The following is a 24710-nucleotide window of genomic DNA, read 5'->3' on the forward strand; positions in this document are numbered from 1 at the left end:
ACATTCAAAATTGTTGGTATTTACGTCACTCATGCGCTCATCTCTAGCTAATATCTGTGCACCTCTCTGGCAAGGGCATTTGGAAAAACTAAGCGAGCAAGGATATCTGTGTGTAATTGAGCTCCAAGAGACACAGATGTTTGCAGGATTTAACAATGCGACAATGATGAGCCAGCAAACCAGCCAGGCACCCAGGCACCCTAGTAGACAGGCGGGCGGCAGGCAGCTAGAGGCCAAGTCCTTTGCAGGTCGCTGCTGGCTGTGTTGGGGCCAGCAATTTGAATTAATAAGTTTATTATTTTGTAGTTGGCTTTTGGATTTGTAGCGGATTTGTATTTTATGTTATTTAATTTGCCCCAGTACTTGGCCCAGTGGGTGTCGCATTGCCAAGCAGGTGCTGCTGGCTGGCTGTGTCTGCTTGCCGGGCCCAAGGACTCGCCCGGAGCAGTCTCAGCTGTTTGGATTGCACGCAGCGGCTCAAAGTCTCATTTAGCTGTGCTGGCACAGCTTTCGTATGCCCCGCCCCGTCATCCCATAGGAAAATGCGACCGAAAGATGTTCGTTCAAGAAATTTTTATTTGTAATTCATTTTACGTTTTGCATTTTGTGTACTTAGGATTTGTATGTCATTATGGTTTTGTTTTGGTTTTTTTTATCGTTTTCTTTCTCTTTAGCTGCAGTTTTACTTAAGCTATATATTCGTAATTTTTTCATTATTTAAGTTTCTTATTATTTTTTTTTTTTTTGCCATTTTCAAGCCACTTAAATTTTTAAGCTTTTATTCAACATGATTGTGCTCAACGTTTTTCTTTGTTTCTCAAATGCCTGAATGCTTAATTTTTGTTTAAATATTTATTAATTATGCCTTGAAATTAGTTAATAATTCATATAATTTTTCATAATTTGATTCGTTGCAATTGAAACTTTTTTAATCATTTTTCGACAGCATTACCAAATAATTGTGTACTTGTTTTATTGTTTATTGAATATATATATATATATATATATATGTATATTTATATATATATTTAATAATAGTTTTTAATTGCATTTATGTGAGGCTACAATGCAAAATCAGCATTAACGATTGGAATATACTACGAAACGAGATTTATAATTAAATCAATTGCACAATTACAAATTTCCATGAAATGCTCTCTCCAAATAATCATTGGGATTTTTGAAAATTTTGCTTTAATTGATCGCATGGAGAGTGATTTGAGATTCGATTTACCGAATTCGAATTAATTTTTTTTTGTTTTATATTTGATAATTAATATATTTTCAAAGCATTTTTGTTGCTACAGCGAAACCTTCTTAAAGCTTATTCATAAAACTCAAATTTGAAATGAATTTGGTTTCCACATAAAATTGGAATATGAAAGAAACGCGAGGAAAAGGCACAGTAAAATGTTCATTATTGATATCTATAATAACAGAAGTACTTGGTGATAGTAATGATAGTTGAAATGAGATATTTTGATATGCGTCTAATTGACTTAGTCATCGTGATCCGAAGTTCGAGCTTTGGCTTGAAAAGAAAGTTGTGATCGATCTTAGCTGTAGAATATTTACGCTTAGCATAGGAGCCTAATATAGAACACTTCTCTAGTAGGCAGTTCTAGAAGCATTTTGCATAAATCGAAATTCTAATTTTCAGTTGCTCGAAACAGTTATTGTCAAAATTATACGCAGGTTCTTGGATATATGTATATATTTCTTCTTCTTTCTCTCCATTTGTAACCATCAAAATTCAATTTTGAGTCATAGTTGATAGAGTTTATTTTCGAATCGAGAGGGGGATTGCATCGAACTACATTTATATAAATATATATGTATATGTATATATATATATCTATATAGTATAGTTCCTTTTCTTTTTTTTTTGGGTATATACATTTAAAGCAAAATTATTAGATAGATAGCGTTCAGGTGGAGGAGCGATAGGTACACACATATGTCAATGTTTACTTTTTAGATTCTATTTCATAGAATACGCGTACAGGACTACGAATACTTACGTCTATCATATGCCAAAATGAATTCGAAATCTATTTACAATACTATTTCCATTATGTTTGAATGCAAAAATCTTAAGCTATTGACTTGAATTTGAACTTAAGCTAAGCTAATACTAAGCATCTCCTGTGTTTGACCAATAAATCACTTAATGGATATATGGATATTGTAGTATTAGGTGCCCCAACCAAAGGAAGCAAAAAATGTTAAATACTTAGAGGTCGGACAAGATAATGACTGGAATTTGAGCTGCAGGCCTAAATGACATAACTTTGGAGTAGTTAAACTTCATTTAAATATAGTTTAGCTCGAAAATAATATTTAAATATAATTTATAATATAATATATTTGTTATATATAATATAATTTTCTTAATAAAAACTAAATTCTAAATAAAAGGAATTCAATCAAAGGATATTTTTAATATTAAAAAAAGAAACAAAATCTTTTTTTTTAATTTAGATGGATGGATAGTAAAGATAGCAATAGGTAAGTGAAAGTCTCTTAATAAATTATTTTTTTTTTAATATTGTAGAAGCTTATCTTATCGATGATCTTTTGGCTGGGGCTATGTGAAATACGACTAGCCGTAGTTTCGTTTATATTTAAATGCATTTTTCATATAAATGCATAAAATTCGCATTGTTTTTTTTATTTATTTATATTTTGTTTGCTTTACCGTTTCGAATTAAAGTTTACCATGTGTAATATTTGATATATATAAATTTCAAATATGTGCTAAAATCGTGTGTGGGTTCGTTTTTCATTACTCTTGTTGCTGTTGCTGCTGTTGTTGTTGTTGTTTTTACAATTTCAATACATCAGCGTTTGGGTGTTGGGCTTAAAACCTAAATTCTTGCGCTGCAGAAACAAATGTATCTCCCGGAAATTGGGACGACTTGATTCGTTGCGTTGCCAGCATTCGCACATGAGATCGTAAATTTCGCGCGGACAGTTGAGTGGCATTGGCAGCAGTTCCTGCAAGTATATATATATATAGTAGACGTGTATATAGAAGCCAGTGTTTCGCTTTGCTACTTACATGCATTTTATCGTCCTGATAGATATGTCCAATGTTTTCAATAACATTCGCATCTGTCATGTGCTCATATGGCTGCTCCCTGGCGAATGTCAATATCTCCCAAAGGGCAACGGCAAAGGACCAAACATCCGACTTTGTGCTGAATTTGGCCTGCAATTAAATCGTTTTTGTTTCTTCTTATTAATATGAATAGTCGAATATGGCCAAAAGGCTTTCTCGTTTGTTTTTCCTTTGGCTTAAGGATTTTGCGGTGATTCGTGTTGTTGTTGCACGGCGGCACAAAAGCCATTCATGCGCACACATAGACTTCCTTTAAGGCAACTTTTGCGCTTTTTAATAAACATATGTATAAATACCAAAGAGCAACTCAAGCCCCTGCCGCTCATTTGCCCCAAAGGCAGTGGCACAACTCTAAAAGCAGCTTGTACAACGTTGTCTAAAACACACACACGCACAAGCAAACACACATATATACACAGAGACACGATAATAACAAGTAAGAGTGCTTGGATCGGGAATGCTTAACGAAAAGATACCCTGACAAGAAAGAAACTTATGTTAACTATTGATTGTTATCATCGCTATGGCATAGTAATAGGCCATCTATGTTTTGATCTGTGCAAGCTTAAGGACCTTCCGAGAGACTGATATATTTAGTTAGTTCTGATCAAAAATATATATATACACTATAAAGTCGGATATTCCTGCTGCTGTCTATTGCAAACATTATACCTCGACTACACATGGGTCCATGGGCGTGGGTCTGGAGCTAGTGCTATGTATGCGTTAGCTTATCCATGAATTTTATTTCTGTTTGTCCCTTGCCCCGCGCACCGCTCCAGCCACGCAGAAAACTTCATGCATGTCCTTTTGTCTGTGCGGCTGTTTTGTTTCGTTGTCTGCGCCGTTTTTCATGTAGTTAATTAATTTATTTAGTGCGGTTTTGCGCTAGGGGATTTCTAAAATATTTTTCCAACGTTTCGGTCCTATTTTCGTTTTTATTTTCCACTTTTAATTTTTACTCGTTGTTTTCGCATCGTTTGTTTGCGCCATAATAAAAACTGAGCTCTCTGCCATTTCAGCGCAAATTAAAGTGCTCGGTTGGCATTTCAGATGAGCACAGAGCTTTGATACACATGTCGGGGCTATTGCACTCCCAGCACATCTCAGCTAATTGAAAGCCTTAACTTGTAGTCAAATTCGCTAGTTACACACACATGAACATTAAGGATAATTAGAAATTGCTTCAACTAATAATTAGAATTAATTATAATCGAATATTTTATGATGTCAGTGAAGTCTTGCAGCTTGATCTTATAATGAAATTAAATATGAAAAAAATATATAGATATATAGTCTGAATATCGATGTTAGCATTTTTATGAATTGTGCTTTTAAATAAGCGTTCTCAGATCTTTGGTTAAATGTCTCTTGGCTAAGCAGAGTTCACAAGCTTTTCATACCCTGAAACCATTGTAAATGGGAATTCGTTATAATTTTTCAATCGTCATGCCATTTCGTTATTATTCGATAAAAAATCGATAATTTAGCTTCGTTAAATAGCGTAAATGTCGTAAATGTGTTGAATACAAAAATATTGTATATTTTAACTCCTCCCCTCCTTCTCTCTTCCGCTTAAATTCACAAATTTCAAGTACTAGAACCTTGGGCTTTGGCAAACATAAGCAACTGGATGCTATAATTGTGTTCTAAAAATTATTATTATGAATTTTAATTAGAAAATCAATCTAGAAGAAAAGTTATTCTACAATTAATTTCCCAGAAGAAAAGCCTATCGGCCGCCCACGATTTTGGGCACTGAGAGCTAAAGCTTCAGCTTTCACTTAAGAGTCCTTCTGTCAATCAATTAATTGCAGTGTAAAATTTGTCTTATAAAAGACAAATTTCAGCAGCTTCTAACTAAACTTTAACAATCACAACTTATTGTATTTAAAATGTTAGATCTAAACGCAAGCTTAGCAGATTAATAAAATAATTCTCTAGAAAAGTTCTCTCTCAGTTTCATTTTTATTTTTATAATTTTTACCTGATAAAATGTGAATTATTATTTTCAAAAATATTAGCGCCTTTTGCTTATTCAGGCTGTCGTAATAGACTTATAATGTGGCTCGGAAAACTTGAAGACCGGAAAAGGTAACTGACATAAATCGCCTGCTTAAAGAGGCAGCAGCAAAAGCAAATTAAAAATAATTAACACAATTACAACTCATTTTGCTGTCAAGCTGCTTGAAGGATCGACTACCCCGCCACCTAACTCGGACTACTTGGATTTAACCAATGAGAAGGACAGAAAGTAAGAGAGGGAGAGAGAGAGCGAACACTGTTCATTAATTTATAATTATAAACTTGTGCCTCGGCGCACAATTCATGCAGTAAATGAGCAAAGCAAAACTGAGAATAACAAAAAAAAAAGAGAAAAAATAAGAAAATAGAAAAGAATATTGTGAACAAGGTGTATTTGTTGAACACAACTGAAACTGCTTGGACCGTGGAATGGGGTATAAGTTGTAAGTTTGCTTTGTGTACATACCAGTAGGACGCTCTCCCAGGCCATCCAGCGTATGGGCATTGGCTGTGTCTGTCGGCCCGTTGTGCCTTCTAGCTGGCAATAGTCCGACGCATAGGCCGAACGGTTTATCACAGTGCCAATGGAGCAGACCTTAACGCTCAGCTCGGGTCCAATGATGCAGCTTCTGTAAGTGTGGCAAGCAGAGGGAGAGTGGTTGAGAGATTTTGCATCAGAAATCTGTGGCAGCATTGAAAATTCAATTAAAAATACCAGAAATTAAATAAACAAACACTTCCGCAGGCCAAAAAGGCAACCGAACGACGAGAAAGTCAGCGTCGGCGTCAGTCAGGATATGCTCCTTGCTGACACGAGTTGATTGCTTCGTCGTTTCCACAATTTCAAGCCAACCCAGAGCCAAGGAGTCTTGCCCATGCTCATGCCCATGCCCAGTCCCATCGTCGCATGCATTTCAAATGAGCGTCGCTGTCAAACAAACTGCCCCGCCCACCCGAACCTACCTCTGACATTTTGCCCTTGCCTGCTGTGCGCTTCGCTTCAAAGGGGTTGCATGTGTAGATTATTATTGTTGTTTCATTCAAGAAGGTATTTGCAGCTTAATCAAGAGCTTTGCAACTATTTAATGATACATTCAGATTAACGTTTTTATTTAAAAAATACATTCTCCTAATGATAAATCCCAAATATAGAGAAAATAAAAATTTATAATTCATATACAATCTACTATCAATACTTATTCCTAAATACTATTATTCTATAGTGGATTTAAAAAGAGCTTAAACACTTGATGGCAACTCTTAAGGGTATCCACGATTCAGCTTTGTTCAGAGCTGTTATTCTCGCTTGCTTAAGGGCTCTGCCGGTGCAAAACAGATTTTACTTTACGTTTGGAAGCTGGCAAGTGGTCAGTCCGCCGAGTACTAAAGCGCCCCGAGGCAGCAAGAGCAACAGCCACAACATCAGCAGCAGCAGCAGCAGCAGCAGCAGCAGCAACTGAAGTTGGAAGCTTTATATTTTTGTATTATTGTTTCAGTCACAACCCCATCTACGCAAACAGGAAGCAAAGAGTTGGGCGCTACAACAAAAACTGAGGGGGATCAACAACGTTGAACGAACGTTGAAGCATGACTGAAAATGACAATATAAGCGGAGCGAGGATGGGAAGAAGAAGAGCGGGAAGTCCATTCGGCTTGGCCTGCATAGGGGAAGTGCCGTAAATGAAACCATGAAATGGCAAACACAATCAACATTTGATATTGAGCAAAACGGAGTGTGCCAAAGTTAAGTAAATACGGCGACAGTTTGAGGTTATGACTGATGACATACCTTGGGAGCACAATCTAAAAATATGCGAATAAATGCAAAAAAGAAGCAGAACTTATGCAGTATGCGACCAATAATTTGCAGAAAAATGTCAGAGTTACAGAAAAAATGTTGATAGAGGAGTTTTTAATGAACAAAATAAAGTACAAAAAAAAAGAGACATGGACAAAAGTTCCGGTTAAACCCGATTCATTTTGTATATATATGGAAAGTAATAAAAACGTGAAGTATTTTGTAATTATATTTTATGGAGTATGCTGCGAACATAAAAATCTATACATATATGAAAAGATATTTTAGGAAATATTTGAATATCGAACATACTTTAAAACTTATAAAAACAATTATAAAATATATAAAAATTGTAAGAGATAAGTAACAAATAAATAAATTATAAATAATATATAATATAAGTAAAATGTAAAAGATAATTAAAATATAAATATAAAAAGCAAAATATAAATTTAATTTAAATATAAATATAAATAAAAATATAAAAAAAAAAACTAAAAAAAATATTGACTATACTTTAAATAAGTAAATATCAAGAATATAAAAAAATATGTATATAACAAATATAAAATATAAAATAATATAAAATAAAAAGATAGGAAATAAACTTTTATAAAGTATGAAAATAAACATTTATAAAATATAAAAAATTTTGTAAAAATATAAAAAATTAAGGGAAAATATACTTAAAAGCTATGGAATCGAAAATATAATATAAATATATAAATATATAATAATATAAATATATATTTTTTGACACAGAATTTATTACGTTATGTTTGCAAAAAAAATTAATTTTAAAAATACATAAAAACATGTAGTTGAAAAATAAACAAATTTAAAAGCTAAATTAAAGTAGAGCATATTAAAAATATACAATTGATAAAAAAGCATAATAATATTAATTATAAATAACATATAAAATATGCAGAAGAGACCGATTGCTGATTGCTTTTAGTCATTACGTTCTCCTAATCAATATAAACAATATCGTTATCTCTCATCCATCACACATCTGTTTCATCATCAAGACTAACAATTCATTTACGGAAATGCAATCAAGTATGCAAAGACCCAGCAAAATCTGACAAACATGAGAGAGCAGGCGGGGAGGGGCTAACCAAATAACTGACGAAGGACCAGCGGGCAAAATGAAGTTCTGCGCTCCCACTGCCATTTGGCGAAAACTTGGTACGGGTATTACACATAAGCAGACAGGTCTGACGTGCATAATTTCCTGTTGTTCGCCTGCCTCTTAATATCATTGAAAAAGGATATGAAGTGCTGTCATATTACAAATAAAATGTCTGCCTCAAGTGCGCCAGCGTCAAGCTCGTCGTGTAATGCGTTTAGCCCAAATCTCAAACCACACACGTTAGCTGACGAGCAGAAGGTCGAATGGAAGCAACCCCACTTTATGGCGGACAGTTTCTGATTTCGTGTGTTATAGATTTCGATTGCGAAGACGCGCTTTGGCAAAAACCAACAACAATTGAATTTGAGTTGAGTGAAAGGTTTAATTTTCAACTGACATGCGATGTGTGTGGGTAGAACACTGCAGGAGGTGGGTCCCCATGGCATATGACGCAGTTGCAACATGGATCGAGTGTCGCTTGTTGAGTGAGTAGTTAAGTAGGCTTGTCTAGGCAGTTTACGTACGGACTAGGATTTCCATTTCTATGCTCTTGACATCTATTGACAGCGACACTGACACGTGTCGAGGTTTTCTCGAGGGTTGAAACAGAAGATGCCTCCCCACCCACCCGACTGTCTAATATCAGAAATATCTGTTTGCTGTCTTCAAAATTGGCCGATTGATGCGACGAGTGTGTCTATTAGCTATCTATATTTTAAAGTGGATTGCGGTAAATCTTTTGTGCAGGCTTTAATATGATTAAAATGTAGCCATTAGCTTTGCAAAGAAATACATAAGCTCGCACTATTAACCCAATTAATTTCACACACACACACAGCTCGACCATAAATTTGGTTAAGAAAAATATTGTGTAAACTAAAATGCTGCCATGTGCCATGTGCGGACTCTGGCGCAGAATCAGCGTCAATTAAAATGCGCCATAAAAATTTGTAAGCTGACCAACAAATTAAAGCGACCAAATGGTGAAGGAGCAGCTAAAACAAAACAAAACAAGACAAACACAGCGCAAACTTTTTACTCGACTCAAGTACGACAAGTAAATGCTCTGCAAATCGTTTTTCTTCATGTTAGGAATTTGTTGAGCTTATCTAAATTTTAATTTAAATTTTTTGTGATCTTAAACAATTTGCATATAATATATAAATGGCATTGAAAAAACATTAATTTATATAGATTTTCCCAATTGTTTTTTTGTGTATTTGTAAATTGCTTAAAGTTTCAAGAAAACTCAAAAAAACTCAACAAAAATAACAATAGATTTAGATATATTACATTTTTAAAAGTTTTAAATAAATCAAATTATTGTTTGAAACTCCAATTTTATTCAAAATTCTAAATAAAATAAAAAATTATGTCAGCCATTTTTTATATTTTAAATGTTCAATTATAATGAAATATTTTCTACTAATAAATTACTTAAATAAAGTGCTTTAAATAGCAAATAAAATAATAATAAATTAAATAAAATAAATAAATATTTTATTAGTTATCAAAAATATTTTTACATATTTATTGTTTTAATATTTAAGCGTTGGAAAGTTATTTGAAATTCATAAATAGCTTAACTGAGGCCATTTCTGAAAATTCCACTTAAACTTTGACCGATCATATTAAATGTATTTGAAATATATTTTATTAAAATTATATACATATTTAAAATTCAATTTTCTGCGAACCGAAATGGGTTATTACTAAAATTTTGAAAATCTTGTTTCTTTTTAAATATTTACTACATTTGTTATTAGGCTAAAAGTAGTATCAAAGGGCTAATTTAATTACTTACAATTGTCACAGAAATTTTATTCATTTTTTAAATGTGAATTTATTATTATATTTGCTCTTGTTTATGTATTATTTTAGCCATTTTATTTTCTATTATTGTTTAAAATATTTTTTTTGTTTATTTTATTTATGAATTTTTGTAATTTTGCTCTTAAGATTTACAATATTTAAGCAATTTTAATAAATGGCCAATATTGACAAGAAAATTGCTATTGCCCATTCTGACATAGGATAGTATTTTTATTTTTTAAAACAAAATGGCCGACAGTGGAAAATAGAGTTGCTAGTTCGAGTGCTTGTTTTTGCAACTTTCACTAACAAGCTGTGCGCCAGCAGTAGCAGCCGCAGCAGTAGCAGTAAAAACAACAACAAACCCGAACATTGTTCTATTTTTTGGTTTATTTGTATTTTTTTGGCTGGCAATTACAAGCATATTAGGTTAACACAAATGCACAACAAAATGTCCTTGGATTTGCGACAAATACAAAAGAAAAACGAGATGAGAGAGGGAGAGCAAGGGAAAAAGAGCAACAGCGAGAGAAAAAAGTAAAGAAAAACGAGTAGAAAACGCAATAACAATAAATTGCATGCGACTTGCGGCGCACTTTTAAAATGTGTCAGAAAAACATATAGTTATGGGTTTTTAGTTGCCCATAGCTGGAGCAAAACAACCCACACACACACTCACACTATGCCAGCCATAAGCTGTGTAGCCTGGCCTGTATTTGCCACAAGACGCGGCGCGATACGACGCGAACAAAATAAATAAAATGGCTGGCAGCAAGGACAAATAAACGACTTTGGGATTTGCTTTGGTGTCGGACTCGGCGTCTTGCCAGCTGGTTATAAATTAGAAAAAGTACCATGTGCTGGCCACTGGGCTTAAAGCGAAGTTAATTAAACTCCCAGACAAAATGATGGCCATTAAAAACACGCCATGGACATTAAGTGCATCAACGAAAGTGCCTGCTGACCGCTTGTCAGTCGAACGTACGTCTGCCGCAGTTCAATAAACTAAGAAAACAAACAATTAAACTCCGGCCTGATGAGCTGCTTGTCGAGGTCAAAGGGTGTCGTCGCAAGTGGGTTAAGAAGAGGCTTCCAATCAACCACCCATAAAGTATGTGCCAAACCATATTGGATTACGCACTGAAATCGATTGCAAAGCCATGTAGAGTAGCTCTTCTTATGTGGGCCAGTGTATTATTATAGACTTAACTATAAATTTGGATCGTAGGACTGTTTAGAGCATTTAATTGCTAAAGATTTTTAATTTAAATTTGAGGTTTCAAAGTTAGAAAAATAAGCTGAAAGCATTTGACTTTTACCAAGATTTTCACATAAAGTTTTTTGTATAGTGAAAGCTAATTTGAAATGTATTATTTTTTCGCTTGAACACAAATTCTCATACATTGAAGACAGCTAAACTTCTTGAGAATAATTTTTGAAGTAGTTTTTAATAATTTTAATGAATGATTTAATAACGATTTTGGCTATCCTGTGTCTGCTACCATATATAAATAGTAAACTGAACTTAGAAAACTCTCAGAGTTGTCAAGCTACAATCGACAGCTGAGCATGATCAAGGCGATGAATTGGGATAGCGAGAGAAGCAAGAGAGAAAACGGACCGAATGATCAATCTAATCTAAATCTATTGGAACAAATGCTTACAATGTTAAACGTCAGTTGAATATTTTGAAATTAATTTCAATTTTTGATTCAAACCGTTTTCATTGTAGCTCTGTTAGCAAGCTTAAGTAAAAATCTCGCTTGGCTAAAAAAAATTGTAAATTATTAATTATCTTTTAGGTTAACTAAAACTTTAACTATTGTTCTATTGTGCTTGTTTCTGTATCTAATAAAAGTTGGCTGACTACAATTTAAGCAACTTGTTCAACTGATGCATTGACACAGTTTTGTCTTTCATCTTTTGTTTATTTTTTTATTATACATCAGTAAAAACCACAAAGCAACTGCAATCAGTTTGAAAAACAAAACCAAAGCCAGCTCTGGACTATACTTGATATCAATGCCAGTGCACGAGCGGCAAACGCCAAACTCTGGACATAACCATTACTGGTCGTTGCGAAGGCTAGGACATATTGTCAAAGGACATCATCAACATAATAGACATGCTGTAGCCACAAAAACGGATGTTAAATTGAAAAAAAAAGCGAAGAAAATGAAGAAAGACGAAAACCAAAATGAAACTATGAGCAGGAAATACATGGTACGGGGCCAAACGAGCTTATAAGCTTATGAAGAGCCGGGACTGGGCTTCGGACTGGTGTGGAGCGCGCAGCCTTAGCTTTCCACTCAATTGAAACGCTTGAATGAATGAGCCCATGAATGAAGGACACCAGCGAAACAACTACAATACAGCACACGAGCTGAACTGAGCTCTTTTTTATCACTCGGTCAGCATCGGTCGAGGGGCCCGCTTCACATGCATTGTGTTTGTCGTCTGCGTCAAGCCAACTACTATTATCATTTGCTCTGGTCACACACACACACACACTCAGTTATTGCTGAGCAGAGACCCAAAGACACACATACGCGCTCGTGCTCGTATGGGACCTTTGCCATTGACAACAGCCAAAAGGAACACAACAACGAAAAAAAAATGAGTTAGGAAGCCAATGGAGCAACCAGCTACAAGCACATAATAGGCCATTTGGACAGCACTTGAGGGTCAAGCAGTAATGTATGCTAATGATTACGGTGAAGAGTTATGCCCTAGCCTCAATGGCCAAAGGGTACGATTGGGTCGCCCTTTGCATTTATGATTGATTTTTTAACAGTCTTAACTTTGATTTAGTTTACTTTATGGCTTTAAGCTACAAGCTCGTAAGATGTATGTGGCTAGGAAAATCCATTTTTCAAAATATTTATTTAATTTTAATTAAGCTGAAAAGCAATAAAGTTTTTTATATGAATAGAGCAGGGTAGAAAGAGCCACAATTTAAAATTATAAATTGAAAATATCACAGAGACCTCCAACATCACAGTGCCGCTGTTTTTATACTCTGAATTCACTGAATTCAATTGTTTTGTGAAAATTTATGTGACAAGCAGAAGCAGGCTTGGCAGCCCCCGCAAAGTATATATAGACGATGAGCTGAGTCGATCTAGCCGACAGAGACTGAGGGACATCTGAAATTATAAATATACGCGTGTACGCAGTACTAGCTCATCTCTTTTCGATAATCCATCCCAAGTTCTTATCGATAAATATCGATTAGTTAGTTTCATTAGCTTGAATACCGTAAATGTTACAGACTTCAAATTTACAGTGTAGGCTTCTGTAACGAATACATAACTTTTATATGTTTTGAATTTTAAGGGAGCACCTTTCCCATTTCCTTAAATTCATATGAAACGTATTTCAAATAAAAGAGAATTGTGCTTTGGTAAATACAAGCATCTTGAAGCCACAATTATGCTCTTAAAATTTTTAGAAAATCAATCTAAAAGAAGAGTTAACCAACAATTCAGTTATCATAAGGAAAGCCCGTCTGCAGCCCAAGCGCAGTCGCTGCGTTAGCTGCGCTGCGTGCGTATCTGTGTATGTGTGTATGTGTGTATGTGTGTGTACATGTGTTGCTTGCAATGTGTGTTTAACAGAATCGTAGAATAATCGGAGTATCACAGCATCGCAAGGGTCATGGTATCTCCTAGTCGAACCGTCTCGACTAGAGCACTCTTACTTGTTTCTCTACCTGACTCGCCCTCTACATCTTCTGTCTCTCTCTCTCTCTGTGCCCCTCTGCCTTCTTATGAGCACAAATATATCTAGCGCCCCTTTAAATAATATTTTAAATACCAAAAGCCTTAGCATTATTTTTTTTAAAGGTCGCCTGCACATGCAACTCTCATTAATTCCAATATCACTTTTTAGTATATTATCATATATATTTATTTAAAAATAAGTATACATATAGATAATTTGCATTAAATAAGCGGATTAACTTCTTAGTTAGCCGCAATTTAAGGTAACAGCTTTTCGAGTGGACGTTTGGCTGTATTTATCCGGAAATTGGCTGCCTTTTAACCTATTTGCATGCAGTTGACATATGGCCATTAATTAAAATATCAACACATTGCCCCCAAACAGGGTAGCTATAACAACAACAACAATAGCAACAGCAACAATAGCAAATACAAGACAAGCACAAACAGCAGCAAAAGCATCGCCTGGAGACTTGCGCAACAATTTCACATGTCAACGCATGCAAAAATTGTTACGAGCGTGGAAAAAGGCACAAGGTGTTGGGGGAGCTGCACAGGGAGAAGGGGCACGTGGCATGGGGTGACTTCGTTGCGACCGTGTGAAATGTGATCAGGTGGAAGCAAATGGTTGCCGTTGCCAATAAAGGTCAAATCAGGGAGAATCGGGGAGGTCGCTATATATGCATTTAACCCTTGACAACGCGATGCGTGCAAATAAAATGCAATGAAGTTATTGTTGTTGTTGTTGGAGTTGTTGCTGAAGCTGAAAATGCGGCTGACGTTGTCATGGCACTGGCGGACACTTGGGCAGACGCTGTCTGCGCGGCAACATGGGAGCAGGAAATAACGTGCAGCCAGGCGGAAGTAGTTGCTATATCCAAACGTATTGATTGACTTTGAATGCAACTCGTTGCCAGTCGCATGGGGCGGCGTTGCCATAAATGGAATCAAAGTTTCCCATCGAAAGTCAACAACTTTTGATTCGACTTTGCAAGGCTAATGAGTTGAGTGAGTGAGTGAGTGTAAAATTGGATATAGGGCAAACGGAATTTGAATATAGATTGCCAGGTTACATAATTACCAGCTAGCCGAGTGCATGGCTATGCATAGAAGATGGGACTCTGAAGCCATAGAATATCGAATGTCGATTCCTAATAGATAGCTAAATCTCTTCTATTCTCTATTCTAATTTAAAGAGCTGTTTTAACAATATAAACGGAGTTTCCTTTACAGTCTTATAATTAACAACTCTAGGCTGCGTGAAAGTAATCAAGTATATCATCGGCCAGGAATGGTTTGTGTGCAATATATTTGCATATATTTCAGTTCAGTCTTAAGTTTTTATAAACTTTTTTATGCCTTTGCATACGCATTACCTTTATAGCTGGGGCGTTTTTTATCAAATCAGTGCCACGCTTTTAAGCGAAACGCCCATTGTTTTTTTTTTGATTTTGATTTTGTTCCCTTCTATGCTGCTGCCACGCCCATTTTGTTGCTTCATTAGTGCGTGGACGTCATTTTGAGTGATGGGCCCCTGGCTGGGCGGCACTCTGAACGGCGACTCGCTCACACAATTCGCTATAAATTTGCATTTATGCAAATCGTCTGCATTTGAGGGCTTTCACTTTAACTACTTTACTTTCACTGCAATGCCTGAGGCTCGCGGGTGACTGCGTCTAAGCTAAGTGCCCGCCAGCGCCCCCAGCCGCCCGCAATCCTTTGCCACCTGCTGTAAAACTAACTAACTATCGTAAACTCCAGTTCTGAACAGCGTTGCACTTGGCAACATTTTACGTTTAATTTATGCGCATTTTTTTTTTAATTTTTTTTCTCTGGGATCTTGACTTGAAATTTATTGCAGTTCTCGCTGCGCGCGCAGCAATTTTCGTTTTTCAAATTTAGTGACTTTCACTTTTCCAGCGAGCCAGAAGCAATTTTTGCATGTTGCTCGACAATTTTTTTTGGTTTGATATTTTCGTTGTTATTTGGCATTGTTGTAAGCTGATTTTTAATTACAATTTCGCTGGGTTGAACATTTCTTTTTCCTGTGTTTTTGTTTCTTTTTTTTGTTGTTTGTGGTTGGAGGACGCCGCCGTTTTAATGTTGATTTTATGCAAATGACAATTGATTGAAATTGTTAGCCGTGTATCGGTGTGTGGACGTGTGTGTGTATGTTACCGTGCGTGTGTGTTGATTGAAGGCATATTAAAATAAATGAAGGCATGTACCATAATGACCATAATATGCCATAAACAATTACCATTTAATAAATTATTGCTTGTAAATATGCAGCCATTGAGTGACACTCACATACATACACATGTATGTTTGTATATGTAGATAGTTTGCATATTTATAGTTTTGCATTTAAAAACAATTAGCTCGCTTACACAAAGCAAATACAAAATACGACAAAAATGCAAGATAAACAGTCCTATAAGTACTGGGCTGGGCAATACATTTATTGAAAAAGGGGCGGAAATTGTATTTGAATTAATAATAAATTGTATAAAAATATTCTTGATTGCCCTAGCTATTTATTTAAATTTTTTTTATACATTTAGGTATTAATTTTATTTTTTAAAATAATACTTATATATATATATAATATAATAGTATAATAAAAAAATATTTTAAAAAATCTAAAATGAAAAAAGAATATTTTATCCAGTTTAAAGTTTTTTTTATCAAACTAAATTTAATTTTTTTATACATAATTTTTTTTAAAACATATTTTGAACTCATTTTTTAAAGCTCAGCTAATCGTTATTAAGCTTCAATTTAATACTTAAATTTTCTATTTTACTTTAATTGCATACAAATTTAATTAGTGAAACATAGACAACTTGAACTAAACTATAAGCCCCCTCACCAATTACGTCTATGTTAATAAACCACATTAATCTTTGTCATTGTTTGATTAAATCAATTAAATTTTCCAATATTACGCAGAATAGCACGGGCGCTGTCATACACAATGCCACACACACACACACATAAATACACACAAACACTTGTATCTATATATACACACCCCCACACAGCTATAATTATGCTTGGCCATAATTGCGTTGGTCATTTAAACGCAAATCCCGTGGAGCTGGCTCTCGCTACCTATGTGTAAATTAATATGTTGCTGGTCCAGCGATGAACTAGGCGTCGGTGGCAGGTCCAGCGTTGATCGGGTATTTATAGTCTTAATCAATAAGTTGCTGGTCCAGCGATGAGCTAGGCGTCGGTGGCAGGTCCAGCGTTGATCGGGTAATTATAATCTTCTTATGATGATTATGTTGGAGGGTTTGACTTCACCCCCTTTTCTATTAACTGGCCTTGTGGCTCAGCAATGATCAGAAATATAACAATTTGATTACGGCGGTGTGCCGGAGTAGTGCGGGTTTATTCTTCAAACTCCAATACAAAACTGATTTTTAGCTACATAGAATATTTCACTTAAGCTAAGCCAAAACTCGCATCACACCACAATGTCATGGTCGGCAAGCCGACTCAGCAATCTTAGGCAATAACGGAAACTCTTGCAGTAAACAAAAGTATCTGGTTACCACCGCTGACCATTGCAGTTATAGCGCGCTGATACAAAGTATGCAGTGTCGCAATTGCGAGGGCTGTTTCTTAACTTACGAAACACGCGATAGCGAGGGTTGATTATAAACTTATGAAATACCCTATATTAAATGTTATGTGTTAACTACTCCCCCTTCAAGTGTAAGGCCGCCCTCGGCCGACCCAATTCCGGCGACGACTTCTCGTAATTGCTTCGCAGACTTCCTTGCGTCGATGAACCGCCAAAGGGTGAAGCCAATGCAGATTAAAGCACAGCATATAGCTCCAATGATGAATGCCACACGATAAGCTTGATCAGTTCCGGCGTCTTTCTTGAATTGCTGTATCTCCTCCAAATTACGTTCATTTAAACGATGAAGATAAGGGAGGCTGAGGACATCTTGGCTGGCAGTGATGTTCAGCAAGGGAGAGTTGGCAATGCCCGGGACTCTATTGCGTACGTTGTTGTGGTTGTAAAACAGAGTCCCGTTGATCGCGACTCGGTCCCCGAACGTAATGAGATGCGTGCCGTGTACTTGGATTTCAGTGCCGTTATCCACCTGGATCCTTGCGGACCCGTCGTTAAGAATGATGATTCCATCATCTACGTGGGTGATTATTTCCAGGTTGCTCGGCTGGATTTCACAGTGTGCCGTGCCACCTGCATGGAGCTCTTTGGCACATGAACTCTCTAATGCCAGACGACAAAAGGTGGCTCCAGGTGAAGCGGTGCAACTCTGCAGTGTGTGGGTTTTTCCATCGCATTCGGCTATGACGTTGTCAGGCAATCGCAATATGAAATTCTTGTGAATGACAGGATAAATCGTAATTTTTCTGCAAGCTTGTTTAATCTTTGGGAATTTAATTATAAAATGTATAGTGTTAATGGATTGAAGGACTTTTACGGACGCAACGGACATAAGATCTCCTATGGGAGTGTTGGTGGGTTCCTCTAGCCAAATTGATTTCAAATCTGAGTGGTCCAAAATGTTTGGGCTAACAATGTTAGCCTTTGCAAGAGTAATAGCAAGCATTAAATTTTGCAACTCCATTACCAGCATTCTATTTCTAGACAATAGTGTCTCGAATAAATGGCTAGTGTCAACTTGTGAGTTTTTGGCTATCTTGAGAATCTTATTGACAGTGAATGTCAACTGGTTAAGCTGGTCTTGAACTCTAGTGTTTATTTCTATCTGTCTATTGTTGGCATTTACTAGCTGCCTTTCAGTAAATCTAGTCTGCTCTAAATCCCTGGCATCAGGTGTACCCGCCACAACCTTCAGTATGGACCCTAGGAAATCTAAACTTCTGGCGACTCTATGATGCGTGCCTAACGCCTCCAATAGGTCTTGTAGATGTACCGTGTCCACACTCAGAAGTTTTTTCATGTGGGATAGCGGGAACATGTCAATTAATTTGACCGTTTCTTCCACAATTCGCACGTATTCTGAGAGGTTTGCCGAGTGCCTAACGTAGGCGTATTCTTCCCATATCAAGATTTCGCCGTCGATGATGGGAATGTACTTGGCACGCGAGTAGTCGGTGACATGTGCCGAAGCCACTGATAAGAAAAGGAGTACTATGGATCCCAACCTGTGAAATAAGGTTGTTTCCTTTCTTTTTAGCAACCTTTTTTTTTTTAAAAGGTTTGCCCACCACCAAAAATGTTTAATAAAAACTATGCCAAGTGGCTAAAAGTAAATTGAAAAACTATATCTAACTTATACAAGTTTGCCTAGTGGCTTAAAAATAAAAAAAAACAAGAGTCATCTTAGGTTGTCCTTGTGGACCACCCTCCCTCTAATGAGGACCTCGGTCCCCAGGTCTGCATCCACGGCCTTCTCATCACATAAAGGTGTGAGTTTGTTTCCGAGTCGTCGGTTGGACTTGACCAAAACTTTGTCACCAACGTCAAAGACCCTATTCTGCCGATTTGCGTTCTCCCTAGCTCTAAGCGTCATCTGAGCGTTTCTGATCTTTTCTTGTATTTTCTCTTGTGGCTCATCTGGTTGAGCCTGAACCACATCAACTGGTCTCTGGTCGATGACCGAATGGATCGACTTATTGTACTCAGTTGTAGCCAGTAAAATGACTTCTACCGTGTCACTTATGCCCTTATCGATCTTTAGGCATCTGGCTAGCTCCAAGAGAGTGCTGTGAAAGCGCTCAACCTGTCCATTCGAGATGCTATGCAATGGTGGTGCATTTGAAATGCTGACCCCATAGTTGTTTGCGAGCATAGTCACGATGGTCTCTGAGTTCAATGACGGTTCATTGTCACAGTAGATGGATCTGGCTTTTGGATAAAAATTCATCAGCTGCATTAACGCTGGCTTCAGATCCACGATGGTTCTTGAAGGGACCGGTTGGACAATAGCAAACTTAGAGAACTTGTCGATGCAAGTGAGAAAGTATTTCCTGTCAGTGGAGAAAATGTCTATGTGTAACATCTCTCCTACATGTGAGGGTATCGGAGTTTCCCCAATCTCTTGTTTTTTGGGGTGTCTATCGTATTTAGCCCTAGCACATGTTTTGCAATTTAGTACTATCTCATTGGCTATTTTTGCCATCTTTGGAAAGTAGTACTCTGAGAGTACCTGCTTAATATTCTCTTGTGCAGCCCTATGGGCCCTATTATGTTCGGCCGTGAGAATTTCCCTTCTTTCTCCAACTGCCAATACGTCCACTACGCGATTTTTGCAGTGCCAGAACTTTGTGGCCGGGTATCTTCGAACCAATGTATCTTGTATCATTGCAAGCGTGTGTAAATTACAGTGGAGAGCATTCACGCATTTGGGTGAAACTACATCTTCGAGCTCGTCTAGCAGCGATTCGACGCAAGTATAGTTGACCAAGTGGCGTTTCTTGTTTCCAAAAAGAATAAAACTTCGTTTTAAGGGGAAACGCGCCTCTTCTATAACTATTTGGTTTTGAAAACAGTTCAAGGGCTTATCTGTTGTCTCGATGGTGTTGGTAAGTGATACCTCACTGTGGATCGTTGCTGCGCAGGACTCAATCTCTTGTTCATTTACAGCGTTGAGCTGTTGTCTTGACAAGGCATCCGCAACCAGATTGTCCTTGCCAGGTTTATAGAAGATACGTGCATTAGACTCGTCAATGCGCGCTTTCCACCTTTTGATCTTCGCATTTGGATTGGATTCCGAAACTGCGAAGGTCAAGGGTTGGTGGTCAGTGAAGACATTAATGTCTTTCACCCCATACAAATAGTGCCTTAACTTGGCAAGTGACCATACGATGGCCAATAACTCTCTCTCATTTGTTGCATAGTTAACCTCGCTGTCCTTCAATGTTCTTGAAATCATTGTTATAGGACGACCCTCTTGTGACAAAACTGCACCTATGCCGTGAGCCGAAGCATCGGTCGTTAGATCGAATGGCTTCTTAAAATCGGGGTACCTAAGCATTACATTCTCGGATGACAAAATATCGCGCAACTTCTGAAATGCCCTCTGCTGCACTTCAGAGAATTGAACCTTTATATTTCTGGACCTATGCTTACTGACTGTTCCATTTTCACCCTTCAGGATATTCGAGATGGGTCTTGCTATTGCGGCGAAGTCCCTAATGAAACATCTGTAATAACTTGCGAGGCCTAGAAATGATCTAACCTCGAACAGCGTTTTTGGTTCTGGATACTCTTGTATTGCCCTAACCTTTTCGGGATCCGTCGTGGCGCCAGTGCTGGTGACTATGAAACCAAGAAAGTTCACGCTTTTCTTAAAAAAACGTGATTTTTCGACGGAGACCCTCATGTTTGCTTCAAATAAGCTTTTTAGGACCCAATCCACGTGTTTAATGTGGGATTCCTCATCTTCTGAAAAGATGATTACGTCATCGACATAAACATAGCAGAATTTGCCAATCTGCTCTCGCAGTATGTCGTCGATGGTTCTTTGGAAGATGCTTGCTGCATTCTTTAATCCAAAGGGGAGTCTTTTGAACTCGTATTTCCCCCCGTTCACAGAGAAAGCGGTTTTTTCACGGTCGCGTTCAGCGAGTATGATCTGGTGATATCCAGACTTGAGGTCTAATGTTGAAAAGAATTTGGCTCTTCCCAAATTCCCCAATATCATTGATATATTTGGTATAGGGTATTTGTCAGGCACGGTTCTTTCGTTAAGTTTACGAAAGTCCATTACCAACCTCATTTTCCTATTGCCTGCTTCATCAGTACCCTTCTTGTCTACTACCCATATTGGGTTATTGTAGGGAGAGACGGACTTTTGAATTATATCATTTTTTAGCAGATCTTTGATTTCTTTGTTAACGAAATCAGCTGCTCCCATTGGATATGGGTAAAGCTTGGCATAGATCGGTTGCTCATCTGTGGTCCTAATGGTAGCCACGACTGATGTGTTATACGGCAACGCCTCGTCTGGGTCCGCAAAGGCCTTTTGTCTAGCTTTTAGCATTTTCAAAAAAGAACTTCTAGCTAAAGGGGATGCCTCTGCACAGTCTACATTCGTGAAATTTACATTTTTGCACGTGTGGAAGGTGATTTGTTCGACCTCCGTACCCCACTTAAGTTGTCCTGAAGCTAGACAAAGCGAAGCAGCTGCCTGCTTTAGCAGGTCAAGGCCTACAATCCCATCAAAAGTTGATAAGTCCGGCAGAATAAAAAAGGTTGCCTTTAACCCAAACATTGAAACAAAGCATTTGTGTGTGATTTGTGTCTCGCCGTGAATGGAATGAATTTTAAAGGGGGACTCTACCGAGCGGACGCCTTTCAACCCCTCGTGTGGCCGAATGAAATTCTTGGCCGCGCCCGTGTCTATGAGGAATCGCATGTCAGTCCCTGCTACTCTTCGTCTGATGACGGGTAGCAGGGATTTGCTCCTAAAAAATTGAGGGCTTCAGAGTCATAACTATCGTCATTGATTTGTGCCGCTGCGCTAGAGGCGGCATCAGCATACGCCTCTGCCCCCTGTCCCACGTCTTGTGTGACGTGATTCAGCCTCTGCTGATTCCTCTGACCGCTTGTGCGGTCAGATGCGGGGTGCTTCCTATTCGCGTAAGCAGGGGCCTGAGTGGGCTGCAAGACCCTCGAGAAGGAAGGATCGACCTCCATGGGCACCGGTGCGCCATTATTATTGTGCTGCCTGCTGCTTCGTTGGTCAGACTGCACTGGGGCCCTGCTTTGCTTGCTAAAGTGCGGATTCTTTGTACCGCTAGCTTGTGTTTCGGCTTGTTGCGAATGCCTCTCCTGTTGGTGACCCTGTGCTTTTGCATGCGGCTTGCGCTCTTTGTCTTCTAGACTTTTTGCGAAGTTAGCCGCGAATGCGTACCTTTCATGGTTTGACTCGACTTCTTGTGCGAGAGCTAGTGCTGAAGGCAAATCTCTGGGCTTTGCTGCAAAGAGCACGTCTGTAAGACTGCGCTTGAGACCCGATATGAACACACGCAACGCATCGTCGCGGAATTTTTCACATAGGCCCTTTGCTAAAGCCGGCTCATATGACATGTTAACTTTGTTAGTGAGAAGAGCGAGTTTCTTCTCCACCTCATCGTAATATTGAAGCAGGGACAGGCCACCTTGCCTCAAGGTACCTAATTCCTGTTCAGTGACATGAATTGGTCTCTTGTCACTGTATGTGAAATCTAGGCGATTTATTATCGCATCAAAATTCAGTACAGTACCAAATGAGGCCAGCACCGCGTCTGCGGGGCCCCTAATCTTGCTTCTTATAATGATGACAGCCTGATAATGACGAGAACTGCCATTATGTGGTCTGAAGATCTCGTAAGCGGCTAATGCTGCCTGCCTCCAAGATACATAAGATTCCTGTGCTCCTGCGAACTCAGGTAAGCACTTGACGGCATCTAGCGGCTCGTCACAGTGAATATCGTTTCTAATTTCTATAGCAGAATATGCTACTACTTGTGGGGTGGCAAAGCTTGTTGCTGCTATTTGTTTAGCTAACTCATTAATTCTTTGAGTCAATGCTTGCTCCCTCTGCTGGTTTGCAGCGGCCTGTTCGGCTAAGGCATTGCTGATGGCCGTTCTTACTACTTCCCTAAGCTGATCTGGATCCATTCTATCTGATGGTGGAGGAACTGCCGGTATAAGTCTTGTAGACGGAACTCTGATACGAGTGTCACAGTCGGAATCTGAGTCGCTAGATTGCTCGCGAGGGCTTCTATATTGGCTGAACCGTGGCATGCGCAGGCCAGTGGCCGCGAAAAATTAAACGGGCCGTCAAAAGATGGGTCGAATTAGACACATAGAAAGTAACACTAAGTATTTTTATCAGCCTAAATTCTCAGAGCAGCCACTCTCACGTATTTCAGAAACTTGGTTCTGATTATTATAATCTAATCTGTTGCAATACGAAATACTCACTAGTACTAACAAATTTTTTATAAAGTAAATTTAAGAAATTTTGTGTTTGAAAAAAAATGTTGGCTGGAGTATCCACTTACATGATTTAAATTCCAAAAAAAAATTTTTTTTTTTTTTTTTTTTTTTTTTTTTTTTTTTTTTTTTTTTTTTTTTTTTTTTTTACGTTGGGCGCCAATTAATATGTTGCTGGTCCAGCGATGAACTAGGCGTCGGTGGCAGGTCCAGCGTTGATCGGGTATTTATAGTCTTAATCAATAAGTTGCTGGTCCAGCGATGAGCTAGGCGTCGGTGGCAGGTCCAGCGTTGATCGGGTAATTATAATCTTCTTATGATGATTATGTTGGAGGGTTTGACTTCACCCCCTTTTCTATTAACTGGCCTTGTGGCTCAGCAATGATCAGAAATATAACAATTTGATTACGGCGGTGTGCCGGAGTAGTGCGGGTTTATTCTTCAAACTCCAATACAAAACTGATTTTTAGCTACATAGAATATTTCACTTAAGCTAAGCCAAAACTCGCATCACACCACAATGTCATGGTCGGCAAGCCGACTCAGCAATCTTAGGCAATAACGGAAACTCTTGCAGTAAACAAAAGTATCTGGTTACCACCGCTGACCATTGCAGTTATAGCGCGCTGATACAAAGTATGCAGTGTCGCAATTGCGAGGGCTGTTTCTTAACTTACGAAACACGCGATAGCGAGGGTTGATTATAAACTTATGAAATACCCTATATTAAATGTTATGTGTTAACTTGTACGCCGGGCAACATTTGGTCCGGCACGCTTTTTGTCAATTGCAAATCGATCGAATTGAAATTTCAAGCTGCCTTCATGTTGCCTCTATTGTTGTTGCTGTGGTGTCGCCTGGCGGCCTTTGAATTGAATTTCCCTGTCATTGATTTGCAATTATTACTAAGAGCGCCTGCCAGGCACAACCAGACCCAACTGTTCAGCTAATCTACACAAATCTGACGCACAGCTGACCACGGCTCGTAGTTGTAATGGTTGCCACCACCAGCTCTGTAGCTCCACCATTGAACATGAAGCATGGAGCAGGGGTCGGGGGAGGGTTTAACTTGTCGCGCGACATGAAACGATTAAGGCAGAAATGCTTTTAGCCATGCCAGTGGCTTCTGGCTTTGACTCTGAGGTGTTTGCTACACTGGCTTG

General features: G+C 38.0%; 1 protein-coding gene across 2 annotated transcripts in view; it reads right to left on the reverse strand.

The window, feature by feature from the left end:
• Positions 1–2588: 2588 nt before the first annotated feature.
• The window catches only part of LOC111602370 (discoidin domain-containing receptor 2), a 153245-nt gene continuing 131123 nt past the window's right edge, over positions 2589–24710 (reverse strand). The window contains exons 15-17 of one of the 2 annotated variants that reach the window (XM_030223185.1): positions 5613–5775; positions 3062–3211; positions 2589–2997 (exon numbers count right to left, since the gene is read on the reverse strand). In XM_030223185.1, coding sequence (XP_030079045.1) covers positions 2833–2997; positions 3062–3211; positions 5613–5775 — 478 coding nt within the window. In that variant the 3' untranslated portion in view covers positions 2589–2832. The remainder of the gene's footprint in view (positions 2998–3061; positions 3212–5612; positions 5776–24710) is intronic. The other variant, XM_023319385.2, reaches the window with a different exon arrangement.

Source organism: Drosophila hydei, unplaced genomic scaffold (genome assembly GCF_003285905.1).
Source record: "Drosophila hydei strain 15085-1641.00,03,60 unplaced genomic scaffold, DhydRS2 tig00000149-arrow-pilon, whole genome shotgun sequence".
Taxonomy (NCBI): domain Eukaryota; kingdom Metazoa; phylum Arthropoda; class Insecta; order Diptera; family Drosophilidae; genus Drosophila; species Drosophila hydei.